This window comes from Solea senegalensis, linkage group LG7 (assembly GCF_019176455.1).
Source record: "Solea senegalensis isolate Sse05_10M linkage group LG7, IFAPA_SoseM_1, whole genome shotgun sequence".
NCBI lineage: Eukaryota > Metazoa > Chordata > Actinopteri > Pleuronectiformes > Soleidae > Solea > Solea senegalensis.
Window position 1 is genome coordinate 26,959,234 of NC_058027.1, and position 19,757 is coordinate 26,978,990.

The following is a 19,757-nucleotide window of genomic DNA, read 5'->3' on the forward strand; positions in this document are numbered from 1 at the left end:
TGAGATTAAAATAAGAATTCATATTTTTCTTTCATAATTCTGACTTTAATCCCAGAATTTTGTCTTCTTTTAAAAATGAAGTTTGTTTTCCATAAAACGCTGCCATGTGGCTCTAATCCTCGAGCGTATCTGCAGCGGTGAACGATACAGAATGAGAAGAACAGACAGAAGAAGCTGAAGACCTGCAGCAGAGAGGGGATTCACATCCAGGACATTTATGGAACCATCAGAACCACCTTTTATATCATTTATAATGTATATTTACTGTTTCATCACTTTCCATATGTGGGACGTGACTTTTTAAAGATGACAAACAATCATGACCCAAATCACAATAAAAAAAAATGTGACAAGACAAACTTTGTGCATAATGTAGCGACTCATTTACAGCAAATATCATTTTTCAATTTGTAAACAAATCATTTTCTTTATGCACTTTATTTAAAAACATACACACGGAAAATCTGAAACTAAAACGTTGGAAGAATTCTGCACATTTGTTTTGGGGGGGGGGACCCAAAAAAATTCTCCTGTGACCCATCTGTGGGCCCTGACCCAGTGCTTGAGAACCACTGTTGTAGATTACATGAGGAGGGAAGTGGAGCAAAGTAAAAAACACACAAGAAGAAAATCACACAAGTCTTTGTTACATGCTGATACTGCGAGATGAACGCGGAGGAAACACCGAAATATGAAGTTAAATTAGAGATTTTATTTCATCACAAAAATCTCTAATTCTCCTCAGCAAAGGTAAAAGTCCACCTGAGTAGACTTTTCTTTGGCCGATAAAAGATTAAAACAAGAGTTCAGATTTTTCAACTTCATAAAGGGGAAGAATTCAGAGATTAAAGTCAGAATTCTGGGATTAAAGTTTGAGGTTAAATTCAGGATTCAAAAAAGAGTCACAATACTGGGATTAAAGACAGTATTCTGAGATTAAAGTCAGAATTCCTGGATTTAAATCTAGATTAAAAACAGAATTCTTGGATTTAAGTCTGAGATTAAAGTAAATTCAGGATTCAAAAAAGAGTCTGAATTCTGGGATTAAAGTTTGAGATTAAAGTCAGAGTTTTGCGATTTAAGTTTGAGATTAAAGTCAGGATTTAAAAAGAGTCCAAATTCTGGGATTGTGGGAAAAAAAATCTGAGATGAAAATCTGAATTTGAGAGTTTGAGATTAGAGTCAGAATTTGCCTGAGAAGTGGTGATTTGAGATGAAGTGGATTATGAAACGTTAGTCAGACCCTGATGAAGACTTGTAAATAAACACACCATAATCTCATGTCTCCGTGTTCGTCTGCAGATCAGCATCTATCAGGACTTCAGGGATTTAGTTTTTGTCTTTTCATAGATTGTCACATGTCGCCCTGTCCTTTTTTTTAAATCAACCAGCACGAGTTCCCACACACGACGACGACCACGGGACATAAACAGTGACTCGATGGCGCCCTCGAGTGGCCGCTCTGATGGGATGTGCTTCAATGCCGCTGCGTCGACAGTCCAGTTACGCTTGAGTCTCTGTTTCTACAGTAAAATACATTCCAGTACGACACGACGTCCGTCCACGAGACACGAGCGTCGCCTTCAGGATTTACCAGGAGAGGAAACGTCTTTGATTTCAATCACAAACACTTTGAAACTAAAAATCCAAAAAAAAAACTAAACAAAAAAAAGGACAAACCTTTCTAGCTCAAGGAATGTATCAGAGTTGCTAATCAGACAGGAAGTTCCATCGAAATCAAAGTCAGAACTAAAACATCGTAGAAGAGATAAGACGACAAAGACGAGGATCGCTCAGACCACGGGAGACAAAACTGGAGAGTCTTTTTTTTCTCTTTTTTTCTTTTTTCTTTCTTTTTTAGTGTCCAAGAAAAAAAGCCGTTAGGTCCGTCACGTAAATCCGTCCCCAAAACAACTGTCCTTCACACGGTCCTCACCTCCTCTGACGGTAGTATGTGTTTTTTTTTCATCTTAAATAAAGTCTTTTATAGTGTTTTCCTTCATTTATCCTTCATCCTTCATCATCATCATCATCATCATCGCCTTCTTCCTCCTCCTCCTCCTCCTCCTCCTCATCATCATCCTGCCCTCTCTCGCTGCCGTCTTTAGCCTTTGTTTACAGCTTGGGCATCCAGCCCCTCGGGGTCGCCTAGGTTACGGTTGTTAGGGTGGTTAAGGTCGCTGTTAAGGCGGCTGGGGTCGTGGGTCAGCGCGGGGTCATGGGTCATGGGCTGGTCGTCCTCCTCTCCCACCCACAGGTGCACTACGACCAATGAGAGAAGAAGAAGAGGCAGATTAGCACCACGGACCCAAACACAACCTGACCCCACCCTACAGTACACACGCACACACACACACGCACACACACGCGCACACACACACTCAGCAACATCAGCAGATTTGTAAAAACTGGGGCAAATATTTCACTGCTCTCCCTGCACCAAACCCCACGGAGAAAATCACTGATTTCAACGTCACGGCTTAAATCAGTGATTTTCTCTGTGGAGTTTCCTGTTGGAAAAGTCTGTCTAACAGTGAGATCAAGACACAAACATGTTCTTAGAGATATTGTAGATTTAATCTCATGTAGATTATATCAACTCAAACCATTTTAAGTCAATAAAAAGGTCATTTCACCTAAAAAACAGGAGGAAAAAACATGCGGTGTGGGTGAGTGTGGGTCTCATGTTAGTGTGAAAACATTTCAAAAAAGTTGATCCATAATAAAACTTCCATGAATTAGTCTGGATTTATTTGTCACATATTTAAGCCTGTACAGGAAGTGGGTTTTTATTAAACACCTTTAAATTGAAAATGACTTCATAATTTAGGTTAAAAGTCATGGTACGAACAATATGAACACACTATATAAACAATTAAACTGTTTTTCATGTCAGATTTTCAACAATAAAACCTCTTTTTGTCTTATATTTTGATCTCAAACATAATTTCTTGTGTTCCTTGGACACTAATGTTAATGAAATGGAAATAAAACGACAAAGAATCCCGTTTTCCTTTGCTCTGATTTCACTCAGCGAGATCATCGTCTTTAAAATGATACGAGACGCTGCTGCTGCTGCGACGACTGCAGGTGAAGACACGTGAATAATCCTAATAAAAGGTTCAGAGAGTCTGTAATGAGGTCCCAGAGCTGCGGCCACTACAATAATAAATAATGCAACTTTTCCTTCACTCAGCAACTTCTGGGGGGAAAATGATTTTGCAATAAAACACGGCGGCGAAACACATTTGCATGTCGTGTTCTTTTTAAAGTGGCGTTATGAATCTGACAAAGAAGCAAATTAAAACACGGGGCTTTTATTTGAACTGTGGAAGAAGAGTGTGACTGTTAACACGCGGCACAATAAAGTGACTCTGAGTAATAACTCTGTGTGTGTGTGTGTGTGTGTGTGTGTGATATAATTACACACAGTTTTCACTCTAATGAAACTAAAGCAGCGACTGAAAAACGTGTAAGAAGTGATCCGTGTGTGTGTCGATGCTTTACCTGTGTGTGTGTGTGTTTGTGTCTTTGTGAGGACCACGAAAAGGGCTTTCTGAGGGTTAAGACCCGGTTTAAGGGTTAAGTGTCCTTAGTAAGAATGAGACAGAACTTTATTTTTTAAGGAACCGCTTGAGTTTAAGGACTTAAGGTAAGTCGTTCAGTGGTAAGTGTTTTCTTTAGTCTTTAAATGAATGGAAGTCAATGCAAACCAAACTGGTGTAATACTACTATGAATACTAATAATAATACTAATAATAATGAGGAATAATTCATACATGAAATGCAGCTCAAAGTTCTTAACAAAAACACGTTTAATAAAAAGAACAGAAGAAAAAGCTTCATAAAGGGAAGAAAAGTATTTTTTAATATACATTTTGTGTATAAAGGCGGATAAAAAAATATTAGAATAAAAAACTTATAAAAACAATAAAATATTTAAAAAACCTTAATTTTAATGACAGTTTGTGTTTTAAATTGACAAACGTTTCTGAGATATTCTTTATAAATAAGAACTATTGATTACTCTCATTATTATTCTTTTCTGTAACATTCTGATCGTCAGTTATTTACTAAGCTGCTGTAACACAAGTGTTTTTCCTCAATAACGTACGTCCATCATCCATCATCCACAAAAGTCCAATAAAAGTCAAATCATTTGTTAATTTTATCATAATTAATGCACAAAAATGAGGAAATGTGGAAAAATAAATCTAACAAAGACTTAAATATGCACCTAATATGTTAAAATACAAAGAATTCACCAGTCACTGTCAGTAAAATTGTCCTTTTCTCATGAAAATCTCATGAAACCAGGAGCTCGTCAGGATTTATTTACCTGCAAATGTTCATAACGCACTTTCACCACTAGATGGCAAACTAAGGCAGGAAATAAGAGCGAGGAGCTGAGCTCAGAGAGAGAGAGAGAAACACCGTTTCACAGCGCCACCTGTCAGCGTCACACATCATCACAGTTTAATAACTGCAACATCTTTTTTTATTTTCTATCACAGATCAAATCAGTTCATATATATAAAGATAGAGATAAAGTCCCGCCCCCCCCGGCCCCCCCGGCCCCTGAGGGCACGTTTTGCCTTTGACATCCGTGTAAAGAAAGTTCCTGTAACGAGCTCCAGATTAGGCCCCATATTTGATTTTCACTGTTCATTAACTGAGCCACCTGGAATGTTATTATTTAAGCGCGCGGCTCCTTCTCCCCAAACAACTGCCGCTGCGAAGGGGGAGACATTTCCCCGCCAACTTTATAGATTTCGGCGTTAACTTCTCTTTCTGTTGCAGCTTTTAATTTCCCATTCGGGCAGAGAGGCAGCTGCAGCTCACACACACACACACACACACACACACACACACACACACACACACACACACACGCGCGCGCACAGAAAACACGCCTGGCATTCGTTCATCACCTGAATTCATGCGATAATACGATTGTTTCATTCAAACATTCTGCCTTTCTCTCACATCACGTTGCAACATTTAGTTCTATTCTTTATTATTATTATTATTATTATTATTATTAATAATAAAATACAGTAAAAAAACTAAATAAGAGACATATTTATAAAGATAAATACACCTCTGACCACTTTTTAATTTGATTTCATATTTTACACTAATCACAGTGACTCTGCAAATCAATTCTCAGTTAAATAAGATGATATTTAAAGATTAAATGAACTCATATTAATAAATATACACACAATCTTTGTATGAAGAAAAATGAAAAGATAATTCTTATACTGACATTTACGACAAATAATGACTAAATAATCATTTATTTTACAATATTTCAAAATATGGTTGATTTTTTTTTACTAAAAACAAAGTTGTGATAGAAATAAGAAATGATTTTATTCTAAATGATGACAAGGCGAGGGGGTGCCCCTTATGTTAACTTGAGCCCCTGTGCCCTGACATGTGTGTGTGCGCCTCTGTGGGTGAAGGCGTAAGTGCGCCCCCCGGTGGTGCCTTCTGAGACGGCAGACTGCAGTGAAAGTGAAGTTATTGTGAATGAGAGGTGAGAGGGAACTCGCAGCTCCGGGATCCGTCCACTGATCCCACGGGTGGAACAATGACACCGGACCCTGTGTGTGTGTGTGTGTGTCGTTTCTCTCCCTTATCTTAAGCAATTATTAGATGTTTTTTATATATATATATATATACCTGATAAATTTTATTTTCATGTAAAACAAGTATTAACTTAATTTGGATGGAATTTTATTAATAATTGCAAGAAAAATGACAAAACAAAGAACAGAGTTCATGTGAATCCAGCAGCAGAACGTCTGTCTGATGTTTTCCATGTTTCATTCTTTTATCGTCTATTTTGTGAACATTGTTTCTTTTTATTTAATCTATGAATGAATAAAAGTAGTAGAATCTTATCTTGTTTATAGACTTTCATTCCTCTCTCGACCAGTGGAGTCGCCCCCTGGTGGTTAACTGCTACTTCTATGTTTATTAACAACGTCACTGGATGGAGAACTTCAGGAGCTACAGAAGCTTCACTTCTCTAAATCTATGTCATGTTTCTTATTTGTATTTTTTTGCTTTAGTTTTGGTCTCAGATTTTGCATCAGTGAGCGCGAGTTTGAATCCCGCGCTGGACTGAGACTCTTTCTTTTCTGGTTTCCTCTCACCGTGTAAAAACATGCAGAGGTTAAACAGTACTGTGTGTGTGTGTGTGGGACAGTAGCTAGAGGAACAGAGGCTGTGGTTCCTTTGTTAGCCCCCCCCCGGGGCCCTGTGCTCTCAGGGAAAGAGTTGTTCTTGGCACGGCCCTGTCATTGTACAGCCGCTGCATTTATAAATATGTAAATAAGAAGCAGCACCAGGCGTAACGCGGCTTGTATACACGGAGGAGGAAGTGAACGCACCGCACCCCCCCACCCCGCCCTTCTCCTCCACCCCCTTAGCTAAAAATTGTATTTTTAGATGGTTTTAATGAATACAGGATGTTTATAGTTAGCATTCCCTGTGATTCACACAAAAGACTAGAAAAATCCACATCCACCCTCACCCCCCTCACCCCCATCCTCTCCCTCCTCCTCCCCGATCCCTCAAAGCACTACTAAAAAAGAAGAGGAAGAAGAAGAAGAAGAAGAAGAGGAAGAAGAAGGGTTGAGCGAGAGATTTGTGTTGTTGTCGCACTCAGATCCCTGTTAGACAAACACAGTGTGGCGTTCAGGTGCAACAAAGAGTGACGGGAAAAAACTCCTGCATGCGGGTGGAGAGTGAGGAGGAGGAGGAAGGTTTTCCTCACAAAGCTCCACTTCAAGGTGGAACACAATATTATTTTAAAGAAGTTGCAGACGTGTGTGTGTGTGTGTGCGCGGCGCGAGGTTAAAAAGCTTCTGTCTGATTTTCTTTTTATAAACTCACGCGTGTTTTCCGATGCTAACTCTCGGGGTCTGCTGCGAGGTGACGACGACAGGACGAAGAGATTCAGGAGGAGGAGGAGGAAGTGTATGAAACACACACACACACACACACACACACACACACACACACACGTTGTATGGTTTTCGCTCTTGGTCTCTAAAACTCTTTCTGAGGCTCAAAGATTGTCGGCGTGATAAAAACCTCCGCTGAGCAATTTAAGCCCAAACACTCTGATGCTACAATCTGTCTTCTCTGCCTGATAGCGCTTTTCTCCCCTCTCCTCTCCAAATTACTTTCTTTCATATCTAATTATATTTGCTAATGATCTTATAAGAGAATAATGGAATGTGCTTGATCTATTACCTTTTTTTTCAATACATAAATACAATGCGGGGGGAAATGACTGCTGGAGACAGGAGGTGTGTGCGTGTGTGTGTGTGTGTGTGTGTGTTTTTAATGTTTCTGATGAGAGGGAAAATGAAGCTGGGAGCTGCAGGGTCATTAATGGGCGATGAACACAGAGGTCATCTCTCATATTCTCTTTGACATTTCTCTCATCTGACGCGCTGCAAACAATCAGCGGCGCGATTGTGAGCCGTGTGCTGCGCTCTCGTCTCAGACATCCACCTCCAGTCGCTCTGATCGTCTAATGGAAACATCTAACTTTGTTAGGTGTCACTTATTCATCGCCCCGCTCTCTTTCTCTTTCTTTCCTCCTCCTTTTTGCCCTGAAAACGTTCAAAGTTGCGACTAAAATGTGAAAGTTTTCCTGTGAAGTAAACGTGGGAACACTGAAAAGGTAAATGACGAGTTTCTGATCTGTTTGGTTACAAAGAAACAAGTTCAACAGTTTAGTTTAGCCAGCGTTGGGAATAGTAACGCCTTTTTGTTAACGCCCTTGTCTAAACTCATAACTTGATAATCTCTCTCTCTCGCCAATTTCACCACAACCTGTCTCAGCAGATGCTGCACATCGCTGAGTCTGGTTCTGATGGTTTCATTGTTTTTCTGTAGTTTTATTTATTTATTTAGTAAATAAATAAACTCTATTTTTTTAAAACTTCTTAAATTAGAGCTGCAACTAAAGATTATTTTCTCCATGAATCGAATCATCGTGTGGTCCATAATTAAACGTCAGGAAACGTTAAAAAACGTCGATCAGTGTTTGTCAAACCTGGAAACGATGATGTTCTCAAATGTCTTTGTTTTTGTCCACAAAGCAAAATGATTTCTTTGTTTTATGGAGCAGAGAAGCTGAAATTTAAGAATTTAAGAAGCTGAAAACCATCAGAAATCATAAAAACTTCTCTTTCTGCTCTTCAGTTGACACAAAACTCTTTCTGTTGCCAAACCTCTGTCCCATCCTGTCCCTCCCTCCTCTTAAGCCTCGTCTCCTATTATTTACTTTCTCTCTCTCCCTCTCTCTCTCTCTGTCTGTCTCTCTCTGTCTCTCTCTCTCCGTCTCTCTATCTCCTGTCTCTCTGTCTCTCTTGGCCGCGAGGACAAGCCGAGCCATGACAGCCTCTCTAAACCCCCCGTATTAATGGAAGGAAATGGCATTCGATCCCTGTTTGATCTCCTAATCATTTCTGATGAAATGATAATTAGTGGCCTTCCAATCCTCCCACAGAGGAAGACAAAGGGCTGGACTGAGGGGTGGTAGTGGGGCGGGGGCGGGGGTTTGGGGCTGTGCAAATACATTAAATAAGAAATCCTCTCACTTTTTTCCCCAACTGAAATGACATTTCTGTCACTGAGCAGGCATGTTCATAACCAACAAGTGCTTTCCTTCTTTGCACATTTCCCATCCTTCACACACACACACACACACACACACACACACACACACACACACACACAGACACACACACACACACACACACAGAGACACAGCGCTACTGCTGTTCAGATTCTTTTCAGCTGACATAATCCTGATTGATTGTCAGCAGATAAAAAAACTGGGTCCACTTCTGCCCTTTACTGGGGGGGGGTGGGGGTGCAGTGGAACATAATACGGCCTTTTATTCAGCAACAATGTCACATAATGGCGTTGGAATGTGCGGGTGTGTGTATGTGTGTGTGTGTGTGGGGGGGGACACACATCTTAAATGTTTTTGACACACAAAGAGAGAGAGAGAGGAAGAGAGAGGAAATAAAAAACTGAATAAAAGGGGGCAGGGGTTCATCATCAAACTGCCACATTAGCCTCGTAACCCTGGTTTTATTAAGGTCAAATTAAGAAGCGGTTATTTTGAAAAATGTCTCTGTGTTGTTTTACGGGGAGAAATCACAGATTTGATGATATTACACAACATTCCTGCTGCCATTAGTGAATGAAACAAAAATTCTACGAATATCTGTTCAAACGTTCAAATTCTGACCTGGAAAAACCTGTTACAGTTCAAAATGTACAGTCTAGAAGTGCACAAAAGGCCATCTGATGTTATTAGTGCTGGGTCCAGCAGAGGGCGCTCTGAACACAGCTTGGCCAATTTCAGGCAGCCTGTCTCATATTATTATTATTTTTCTTTTTCCTCCAAAAGAATCACATTTTTGAGGGCTTTTCCCATGCTAGATTAGATTAGATTAGCGACACTGGGGAAATTCACAGCAGCAGAAAGGTCAGAGGTCGACATGTGTCAAATACAAAAAAGTACAAGATAAGCACTGAAATGTATGTTTTTAACCCTTTTTGTCTTGTTTTTCAAAATAAAAGCGTGAGTCAGCACAAATTGGGTTTGTGTTTTTCCATGACGACGGCAGCTTGTAAACTGTGAAAAAAGAACACAGCAAAATCTCAAATCACAGAGACGCTTTAATGAGATTATCTGCTGGGATTAAATGTTTTAATTTACAACAAATTTATTTTTTGTTGTTAAACCTACTTTTATTTTATTATTCTACACCTGCGTTGAAATAATAGAATACATCAACCAAAGGTCTCAAACCTGCGGCTCATGGACCAGATGTGGCCCATCTCAAGTTTAAATAACTTTATTTGAGTCCATTCTTTTATAAATTTCTTCATCATAAATATGTTTTTTTTGGGGGAATATATATATAGTTTACAAAACAAACACTTTTATTTTGAAATGATGTCAAATATCATGATATAGAGAATACTGTGATGTGTTTTTAGCCAATTTTCCCCCCTCCTGACACGTATTCAGCCCTGAGTGAAACATGTGTGTATCTTGAAAAGTTGGACGTTTGAATACGAAACATGAATTAAACAGATTCCCGGGCCGGCGTTTTACAAACGTCCTTGCTGTCACGTGCGCCGTTCGAGTCAAATTGCTTTAATTGCCGGTGTTAATCTGAGAGCTGTGGCCGTTCCACGACGCTCTGAACGGTGTTTATCCGCAGCCGCTCAGAGGTGGTGACACATCTGCTGCCTAACTCGGTGTGGCGTGGAGTCAGGCGGGAGACGGGAAGGTGGATATAAAAGAGCGTGCCTTTGAAACGTGTCGTCCAAACACAACACAATATATCCATCTATTTGACGGAGAGAGGAAGAGGAGACAAAAGAGGAGTGGCATGACCAAGTGTGGAGGATACACTGTATGTAGATCACAGGAGGAGGAGGAAATGAACCAGAGACACGGCAGCAAATAGGGCAATATACAGTAATATAGGGCAATATGCATATATGGGGCAAGAGTAAGTGTGTTGCCCTGTTAAAGTCGATAATATACTCACTCATGAAGTCAGAAAAAGTAAGGAATATGAGCAAAGTGATCAAACTCCACCTCATAATGAAGCCACGATATCAAGTGATGGAGGATCCTTCTTAAAGGGACAGGTTCAGCAGATTTTAGCCACCTTACAAAAGGTTAACCTGGTAAAATATGCACTGACTTAAGTCGAAGACATCCTGACAAGATGTTCCTCCCTTTCACTTGTAATTGTTCAGCCTTTTCTAACAGGAAACTAAAGTATGTGTCGCCTTGTCAAGAGTTTCCTCACTCAAATCATCAATTTAACGTCAGGTCATACAAGGAGTTGTTGATCCACTGTTGCCTCTATTAATAACTTTATACGTGTTAGTATGTTCATTCTGTGTTACTGTAAATGTTGGGTTCAGATTAACCACCGTGTCACAGATGAACCAAACCAGCAGCTGTGAGCTCAAAACACTCATTTTCTCCATGGAGTTTGATGCAGGAGAGTGTGAAAGTGTGAAAAGGCTGTTTAACAGTGACTTAAAGCAGGAAACATGTTCCAAAGACATCACAGACGAAGCACTTATTCACTGAGCCTTTTGTTAAGTGTCTTAAATCAGAGAGAGAGTAAGTTCCTGTGTCAGAACCTCAGAGAAACAACGACAAACTATCACACTGAATCTCCACAATCAGCCCTTCAACGTCATCTGTCGCTCTGATGCAGAGAGAGCGCGGAGAGAGCGCGGGAGCAGGAACCCGGAGAGATTAAAGAAGGAGATGAAAAGAAGTGGCGTCTCCACAGGGGGAGGTTAAAAAGACACAGAGACAGCAGAGTAATGGCAGCCGAGCCGCGGCGATCATCATCATTTATAACCACACACACAAAACCTGTGGCTCGGAGAGAGAGAGAGACTGCTCCTCCAGAGATCCACCACCCCCCCGCGTGTCACAGACACACAAATGAAAGCAGATAATAATACGACGTGAAAGTAAGAGAGGGTTCAGAGGAGCAGCCGAGGTTCAGGCTCCGCATTAAAGTGCAGACGCTCTAACAGTTAACTGGAGTTTAACTGTAACTGAAACCTGATAAAGTGCTCACTAAAGCAGTTTAACTACTCGTTTAACTACTCGCAAGGATCTGTGGGGTGTATCGTCTATATATACAGTATATATATGTATACATATGTATATATATATATATATATATACATATGTATATAGACTACATCAGATTTAAATGAATAAAATGAAGTGGAACGGGATGGAAATGCCAGTTGATTATTGTGCGCCAGCGTCATGAGGACGTTTGTTTATAATAAGAATGATAATAAAGCGCCGTGTTTTTCTCTCCTCCTCCTGATCACCACATGTTTACATCACTGTTTGAGCGAGAAATAAAACGCAGGCAAAGTGAGAAGTTAAGGGGAGAAAACACACACACACACACACACACACAGTGTGGAGCACCTGCTTTGTTTTTAACACGCTTGCTTTTCCTTTTTTTTCATGCTCGGTCTCTGATGATTCAACAGTTGCTGCTGCAAACATCTGCTGCTGCGCTGAGATCTCAATTAAGACTCACACGAGCAGCAACAGTGAAGACAGTGTTTGTGTTGTCTTTACCTTTACTGTCAGTGTTTGTCAGAGGTCAGAGGTCACACTGATGCTGCTCAAACATGACTGGATCATGTTTTATTAAAGTCGTACTGAAGAAAGCAAAAATATTGAAGAATATTTGAGAATAAACTTGGTAATATTACGAGAATAAAGCTGTAAAATAAAGTTGTGATATTACGAGAAAAAAAGTGAATATTCTGAGAAAACGCAGTAATATTACAATAATGACGTTTTATATTATATAATATTATTATATATAATATTAGGAGAATAAAGTTGAAAAAAATCCACTAATATGACGAGAAAAAAGTCGGAATATTCTGAGAATAAAGTTGTGATAGTCGGAGAAAAAAGGTGTAAAATCAAAATAATAAGGTCGTACTGTTGAAATGAAAAAAGTCGTAATATTACAAAAATAAAGTTTGGTAATTATGAGGAAAAAAGTTGTGATGTTGCAAGAAACAAAGTCGTAATATGACGAGCATGAATCGATAATATTAGAAGAATATTATACAGTTGTAACATTACAAAGAAGATACGGCTCAGCCACTTATTATTATCAATGTAATCGTTTAATTACGACTTTATTCTCACATTCTTCAGCACGACCATGAACAAGAGACAGAGAGACAGAGAGAGAGAGGGAGAGACAGAGAGAGAGAGAGAGAGAGAGAGAGGGAGTTGTAGGTGCTGGCAAGAGATTTCAGAATAAGAGGCTTTTCCTGCCAACACTGGCAGCACTTTGAAGAAAACATTGACAAGCAGCAGCCTGAAGCTCTCACTCTTTTGTTTTGACTCACATGTAAAAAAACGACAAAAAAAAGAAAAGAAGAAGAAGAAGAAACGAGGCAGCCAGCACTTAAAAAGACAGAGAAGAAGAAGAAGAAGAAGAGAGTGCTGATATGATTATGTAAATGTAAACAGGATTTCCTGCAGACAGGAAGCTCTCTCTCTCTCTCTCACACACACTCTCTCTCTCTCTCGCTCTCTCTCTCTCTCTCTCTGACCCGTTCTTGCAAATCTTCCATTTAAGATGAATTCCCGTGAGGAGGAAGCTCCGCTGATACTTAACGGGATAATTATGACACACCAAACCTTTCCAAGATCACCCCCACCCCACACACACACACACACACACATCCTCCTCTCTGTCTGTCCATAATACACAAACTTACAGTATGGTCAAATTCTTGCTGCTCATGTTTGGACCTTTGACCTTTGACCCTCAGACTTTAAGTTCAAACATCACAGTAGAATGACTCTGTGTTAGTACTGTTCAATAAATTCCCAATAGATTAGTAACGTTAAGTCTGTTTTAAACTTGTATCCAAATTCAAAGAGTAATTATTATAAATTGTACATTTTTATTCAAGAAAAGTTGCTTAACAATAAATAAATAAATGTAAGTAAATTCAAAAATATGGAAATATAACATTTCTTAAAAACATATATATAACATAACAACATTGTAATAAATACACATATTTGTACATTTATTCCTAATATACAGTACACATATATACATATCTCACTATACAGGTATTTTAAGAGGATAAATATACAGTATGTGATTGTAATATATGATCATGTAGGTAACATACATGTAAAAAATCTAATTTCAGTGCAGGTAATTAGATTTTAAACCACGAAAAAAAAAAATCTGTACTAAAATGTATATTTTTTATGATTATTTTCAACTACAAACAATTTCATTCACTTCAATTTGTTCTTATAGTTTTCCAGTGACTGGAATTTCTTTTTTTTCAACTTTTGAGTGACTTTCTAAGTGTTTTTCTCTCTGTGTTTGCAGAGCGTTAAGGGTTTTTTTTTGTCTTACAGACTTTGACGAACACGTGTTTGTTCAAACTCACAAAACTTCTTCATCTTAGATCCTGACACAGATCAAAGGAGAGGAGGGTGTGTGCGTGCGTGAGTGTGTGAGTGTGTGTGTGTGTGTTTAATTCACAATTACAGATTGTTTTCAAAGTGTTGTAATCTTCACGAGGATAAAAGCGGATGTTAAACGTAAGTGTTGACATTCGCAGCCTGTGAAAATTCCTTCATCTCTCGCTTTAACACCGTGACCTCACAGTGGAAGAAATGAGACAAAAAATCACATATTTTACTGCCATCTCACACTGTGCATGTGCACACACACACACACACACACACACAGACTTTGATCTCTCACAGAAAACAAAGAAATAATAATAACACACACTCGATATCAAGGCTCACAAATGTGTAAGAAAGAAGAAAAAAACATTTCGCAGACGCAGGACTTAATTGCAGCTCTCTGCGCTTGTTTGGTTCCTTATTTACTCGTGCAAACTTTGTTACGGAGCCACACGTCAAACTATTTACGCGGCGGTGTAAGCACTTTCGGCGATGACTCTCTGCGCTTGACAACGGCCGTAAACAGCCGAGCGCCGAGATCAAGACTCCTCATCAGGCGGCGTGACAGATGACAGATACGCTAAGTGATTTTCCATGATTTCTGCACACATGGAGGTGGGGAGGTGTGGGGAGGGAGGGGGAGGGGGGAACTTCAAGGGAAGGGAAGGAAAAATAAAGAAAGAGAGAGAGAGAGAGAGAGAGACGGGGATAACAGGATGAATATGAAAAGAAAGGTTTGTTTCTACAGGACGTCGAGCAACACACAGAGACTTGGTGTTAAAAACTGTGTCCAGGTCAAAGGTCAAGTGAGGTCAAACTGAGATTATACTGTAGATGGAATAAAGAACAAATCAGAGATTATGTTTGAAAGTTTCTGCCGTTCACACTCTGCATGTGAGGTTAAGTTCAGGGAATTGAACCCACAACCTTCCTTCATGTTAAAAGACAAAAAAAGGGTTGTTCTAGTTGAGAAGAATATAATCTCCTAATATTTTTCTCTTAATATCCCGGGAATTAAGTAGAGATAAATAAGGTCGAAATATTAAGTGAATATAAATTTGTAAAATCCAAGGAGTCACATTTTGGGGATTGGAGGTCGCGAACCTTAACTTTACAAAAGACTCACGTAATAGAATCCATGTCCTTAAATCTACGATTTCTTAAGAACATGTTTGGAAACTGACGTTTGTAAAGCGCTCGCTCTCCTCTACGCCAAACCCCACAGACACAGGAGATACCGCTCTACTGCTGCCTCGTGTGGTCACTTTGTGTCACTACGGTGAATGTGTGAGGTAAAAATCCCTTTGGTGCAGTTTTCTGTTGTAACAGTGAGATGACGCTGCACACGTGGTCCTAAGATATCTCAGGTGTAGATTTGATCAGGTGAGCCTTTTGTTAAGTGGCTACAATCTGTCCTGAAACGTTATAATGGGATTACCGATCAATAGCACGCCCGAAAATAAAACTTCCCCCTACTTTACCTTTAACCAGGAAATGTATTTGATTTCATGTGAATCAATGGCAATTGTTTAAAGTGTACTTTTACAGTAAATGGACCTCACACATATTCACCTGAGACAGAAACTATAAAACACAGAGTGAGTGGAAAAGTAAAGTGTAAAAATACGGCACTTAATCTCGTCTCAGCATCGCAATTACAAACCGTTTCATGGAGATAGATGCAACGCGATCCTCGTCTGATTTCCACGTGTGAGGAATAATTAAGGGGAAACACACTCCCCGCGCCCGGCTTTTGTTTTGCTGTTTAAAAAATCCATAATATTTCCTTTTGTTCCTCCTGCTTTTCCACATAAGCTGAAAGCTCCTTTTTTTTCCCAAGGCCAAGAAACTTCAGACATGAGAACCCCTGATATAAAACCAGGGAAATTTACCTGGGATTAGCAGCCATTGACAAATAACCTTGGTGATAGATGCACAGTAGATTTGGTTCAAAGCTCTCGCCCGGCAGCCTCAAAAGAGATTAGTTCACTTCTTATCAGGTCGGCCGCGTCGCCGGGGAAATGTGTTTAAAGTCACATTGATTTATTGAAAGATTCCCCAATAAGAAGATATCGCTCGACTTAAGGAGTGTGTGTGTGTGTGTGTGTGTGTGTGTGCTCTTATGTGTCATGTGAATAAGTGCTTCTAATAAATTACTCTGCCTGTTCAAGCTACACGAGGAAAAAAAACCCACGGCTCCACACAAAGACGTTTTCAACAAAGGGTTAGTGCGCTTCACAGCAAAAAGAGCACTTGTAGATAACTAGGGTTGAGAGGGAGAGAGAGGGAGACAGAGAGAGAGAGAGAAGGAGAGAGGGACATTCCCATTCTCTCTGCACCTGTCTTGCCCTCTCTCTATCTCACTCTCACTCTCTCCATTCACCCCCTGCTGGTTCCGTGGCTGAAAACAGTGATTGTACAGTGGTGAGACACAGAGTGACACTGACAGGGAGGAGGTATAATAGAGCCTCTTTGTTCCCCAGAGAGAGAGGGAGAGAGGGAGAGAGGGAGAGAGACATGCTTTCATTTACACCATTACCTTCTTAAGCATCATTATCAGGGCCAAGGAGAGGAGAGGACTGTGGGAAAAGCGGGTGGATGAGGGGAAATGACAGATATGACATGTTTGCCAGGTCCATCTGAGGCATGACACTCTCAATTCTCCTCACACACACACACACACACACACATGTGCCTATCCGTTGACGTCCAGCCGAACGTAAACCTGCCTAATCCAGCCTGAGAAACTGACACTGTAGACCAGAATATGGACACGGCGGAAAATCTGATTGTAGCCATTAAACAAAAGGCTTGTATAATAAAAACATATGCTTTTTTGTCACTGTTGGATTTCACTCTGAACTTCGTAAACTGCGTCACTTTCCTCCTAAACCTCCTAAACAAAACCCCATAGAGAAAATCAGTGATTTTAGCCTGGGGTGAAACAGGAGTTGCTGGTCTAGCGCTGCCTCGTGTGGTCAGTTTGTGTCACTAAAGTTTATCCGAGTGACACATTTCAAACACTGAAGTCACAAAATAACACATTGGAATTAACTGAAGGAGGCAGCGGTGGATCAACACGTTAAATCGCTGATGTTCTCTATGGGGTTTGGTGCAGGGGAGCGCGAGCGGTTTATTAAAGGGACCCAAACCCAACAGTTCACAAAAAGATGTGAACATGTTCTTCAGATATCACATCAGAGTGGATGTCTTCTTTAAGTCTTCATTTCACTGTTTGACAGCGTAATCCAACAGGAAACTGAAGGCTTTAAATCACCTCGCTCTCCCACACCAAACCCCATAGAGAAAACCCGCGATTTTCCCGATGTCCACCTTCCTCCACATCCTTCCATCCATCCATCCTTCCCCTCTCTGTCCCTGCGTCAGTTCCCCTTGTCTCCGTCTATCCCTCCCACTGTTTGCTTTTAACTCTCGAGGTCATCCGGGACCCCGGGCAGATATCCCAGAATGCCGAGACGGCTAACATCCTGTGGAGCCGCCTTCTGGACGGAGTGGACAACTGAGCCAGGACTCCGTCGCTGCCCCCGGGGCTCCAGCGCGTCTACGTGGTCCCACTTAAACGCGGTGAATCTACGTATATATATACAACAGCATCACGGACATCGACACATGATCTCCACGCTCATGTATTTACAACGACGGAGCACTGTTGTCGGCGCAAAAAGAGGTTTGTTTCTTTAAAAGAGAAGAAAATAAGCTATAAAATAAATATAGGGGATTTTTTTTTTCTGCCAGTGCAAAGAGAAGCAGAGCTTTCAGAGATCCTGGCAGGCAGAGAAGAAGTGAGAAGAGAGATAATAAAAATAAAATGTATAAAAATATGACAAAGACAGGAGGAGGAGGAGGAGAGAAAAGGTACACCTGTTATCTCATCAGCCAATCACACAACGACGACTGGAGTTCAAACTGAGAATCAGAGTGAAAAAAAGAACGAAAGCTGCAGGTCTCTGGGGGGAAAATAACCTTATTGATGCCAGAGGTCAGAGGTCAGAGGAGAATGTAGATTAAATAAGCACTCGTTTACAACCAGAGGTCCACTAGTGTGGGATACTCTTTTATGGCTGTAGAACGACAATAAACATGAGAAAAAGAACATTTGTGACTGTGAAACACGGACACAGCAGCAGCTGCTCGTGTACCTAATAAAGTGACCACTGAGAGAAAATGTCCAGTTTACACGATATAAACTAAATAAAAGAGTGAGATAACAAAGTAATAAGTGTGTGTGTGTGTATCTGATAACAGAAGTTAACACACACACACGGCTCTGTGTGTGTGTGTGTGTGCGTGTGCGTGCGTGTGTGTGTCGGCGCTCATGTGGAAAGCTATAATTAGCGATGGAGTCTTTGCCTGAGTAATTCAGCGACGCACAACAACGACAACACGACGGCCGCTTTTGTGTCGACTGGACGAGAAATAATAAGACGACAAGGAATCAGGAATCAGGCATCACACACACACACACACACACACATGCACACACTCACACACACACACACACACATGCACACACACAGAAACACACACATGCACACACACACACTCAGAAACACACACACACACACACACTCAGAAACATACACACATGCACACACTCAGAAACACACACACACACACACTCACACACACACTCAGAAACATACACACATGCACACACTCAGAAACACACACATACATGCACACTCACACACACACACTCAGAAACACACACACACACACACACACACACACACATGCACACTCACACACACACACTCAGAAACACACACACACTCACACACACATGCACACACACAACACACACACATGCACACACACACACACTCAGAAACACACACACACACAGTGCAACAGTGACATCCTGTCCATACTGAAAGGCCATGTGTGTGTGTGTGTGTGTGTTTATCTACTGTCTACTGCAGATAAACTGATCACTGATCAATACACAACATGCGTCATAAAAAATGATTCTTTTCTCATCTTCAGGCTTTATTTAAGGATGATTTGTAGAAATATTAGAGAATTACGATAAAGATATTGTTTTTTCTGAGAACTCCTTCAATTTCTGCCCTTTTGTGTGTACTTTTATTTATTTATATACATTTTTGTGTATTTGAACGCAGCCGTGTTTTGAGGGCGTACTGCATATGACGCATCTCGACCGATAACTCTTGCATTTCCTATATAAACAACATCAAAGTCAGTGCACACAGATATTCTTTACATTTACAGATAGGTTTTCCTTTAATACTCTTATACTTCATATGTATATATTAAACATATAATACTTTATTATGTTTATTTTTTCCATTTCTCCTTCTCTGTGTGTGAATAAACAGCATTTAAGGCTAATACATGAATTAAAATGTTGATATAATGTGACTTTTTTTTGCATGTGGACACATTTAACAGCACCGGACACTTGGAATAATATTCATTTGCACATCGTGTTTCACTGCTGCAGTGACGTCCTGTCCATACTGAAAGACCGTGTGTGTGTGTGTGTGTGTGTGTGTGTGTGTGTGTGTGTGTGTGTGTGTGTGTGTGTGTGTGTGTGTGTGCGTTCATCTACTGTCTACTCAGATAAACACACGAGTCGTCACTGATCAATACATAACACACAGAGTCAAAAACAATATCACAGCATCAAGGCCT

General features: G+C 40.4%; 1 protein-coding gene across 3 annotated transcripts in view; it reads right to left on the reverse strand.

The window, feature by feature from the left end:
* Window positions 1–1,470: 1,470 nt before the first annotated feature.
* Window positions 1,471–19,757, reverse strand: part of znf536 (zinc finger protein 536) — a 248,216-nt gene continuing 229,929 nt past the window's right edge. For all 3 annotated transcript variants that reach the window (XM_044030798.1, XM_044030797.1, XM_044030799.1), the window contains one exon: window positions 1,471–2,262. In XM_044030798.1, coding sequence (XP_043886733.1) covers window positions 2,105–2,262 — 158 coding nt within the window. In that variant the 3' untranslated portion in view covers window positions 1,471–2,104. The remainder of the gene's footprint in view (window positions 2,263–19,757) is intronic.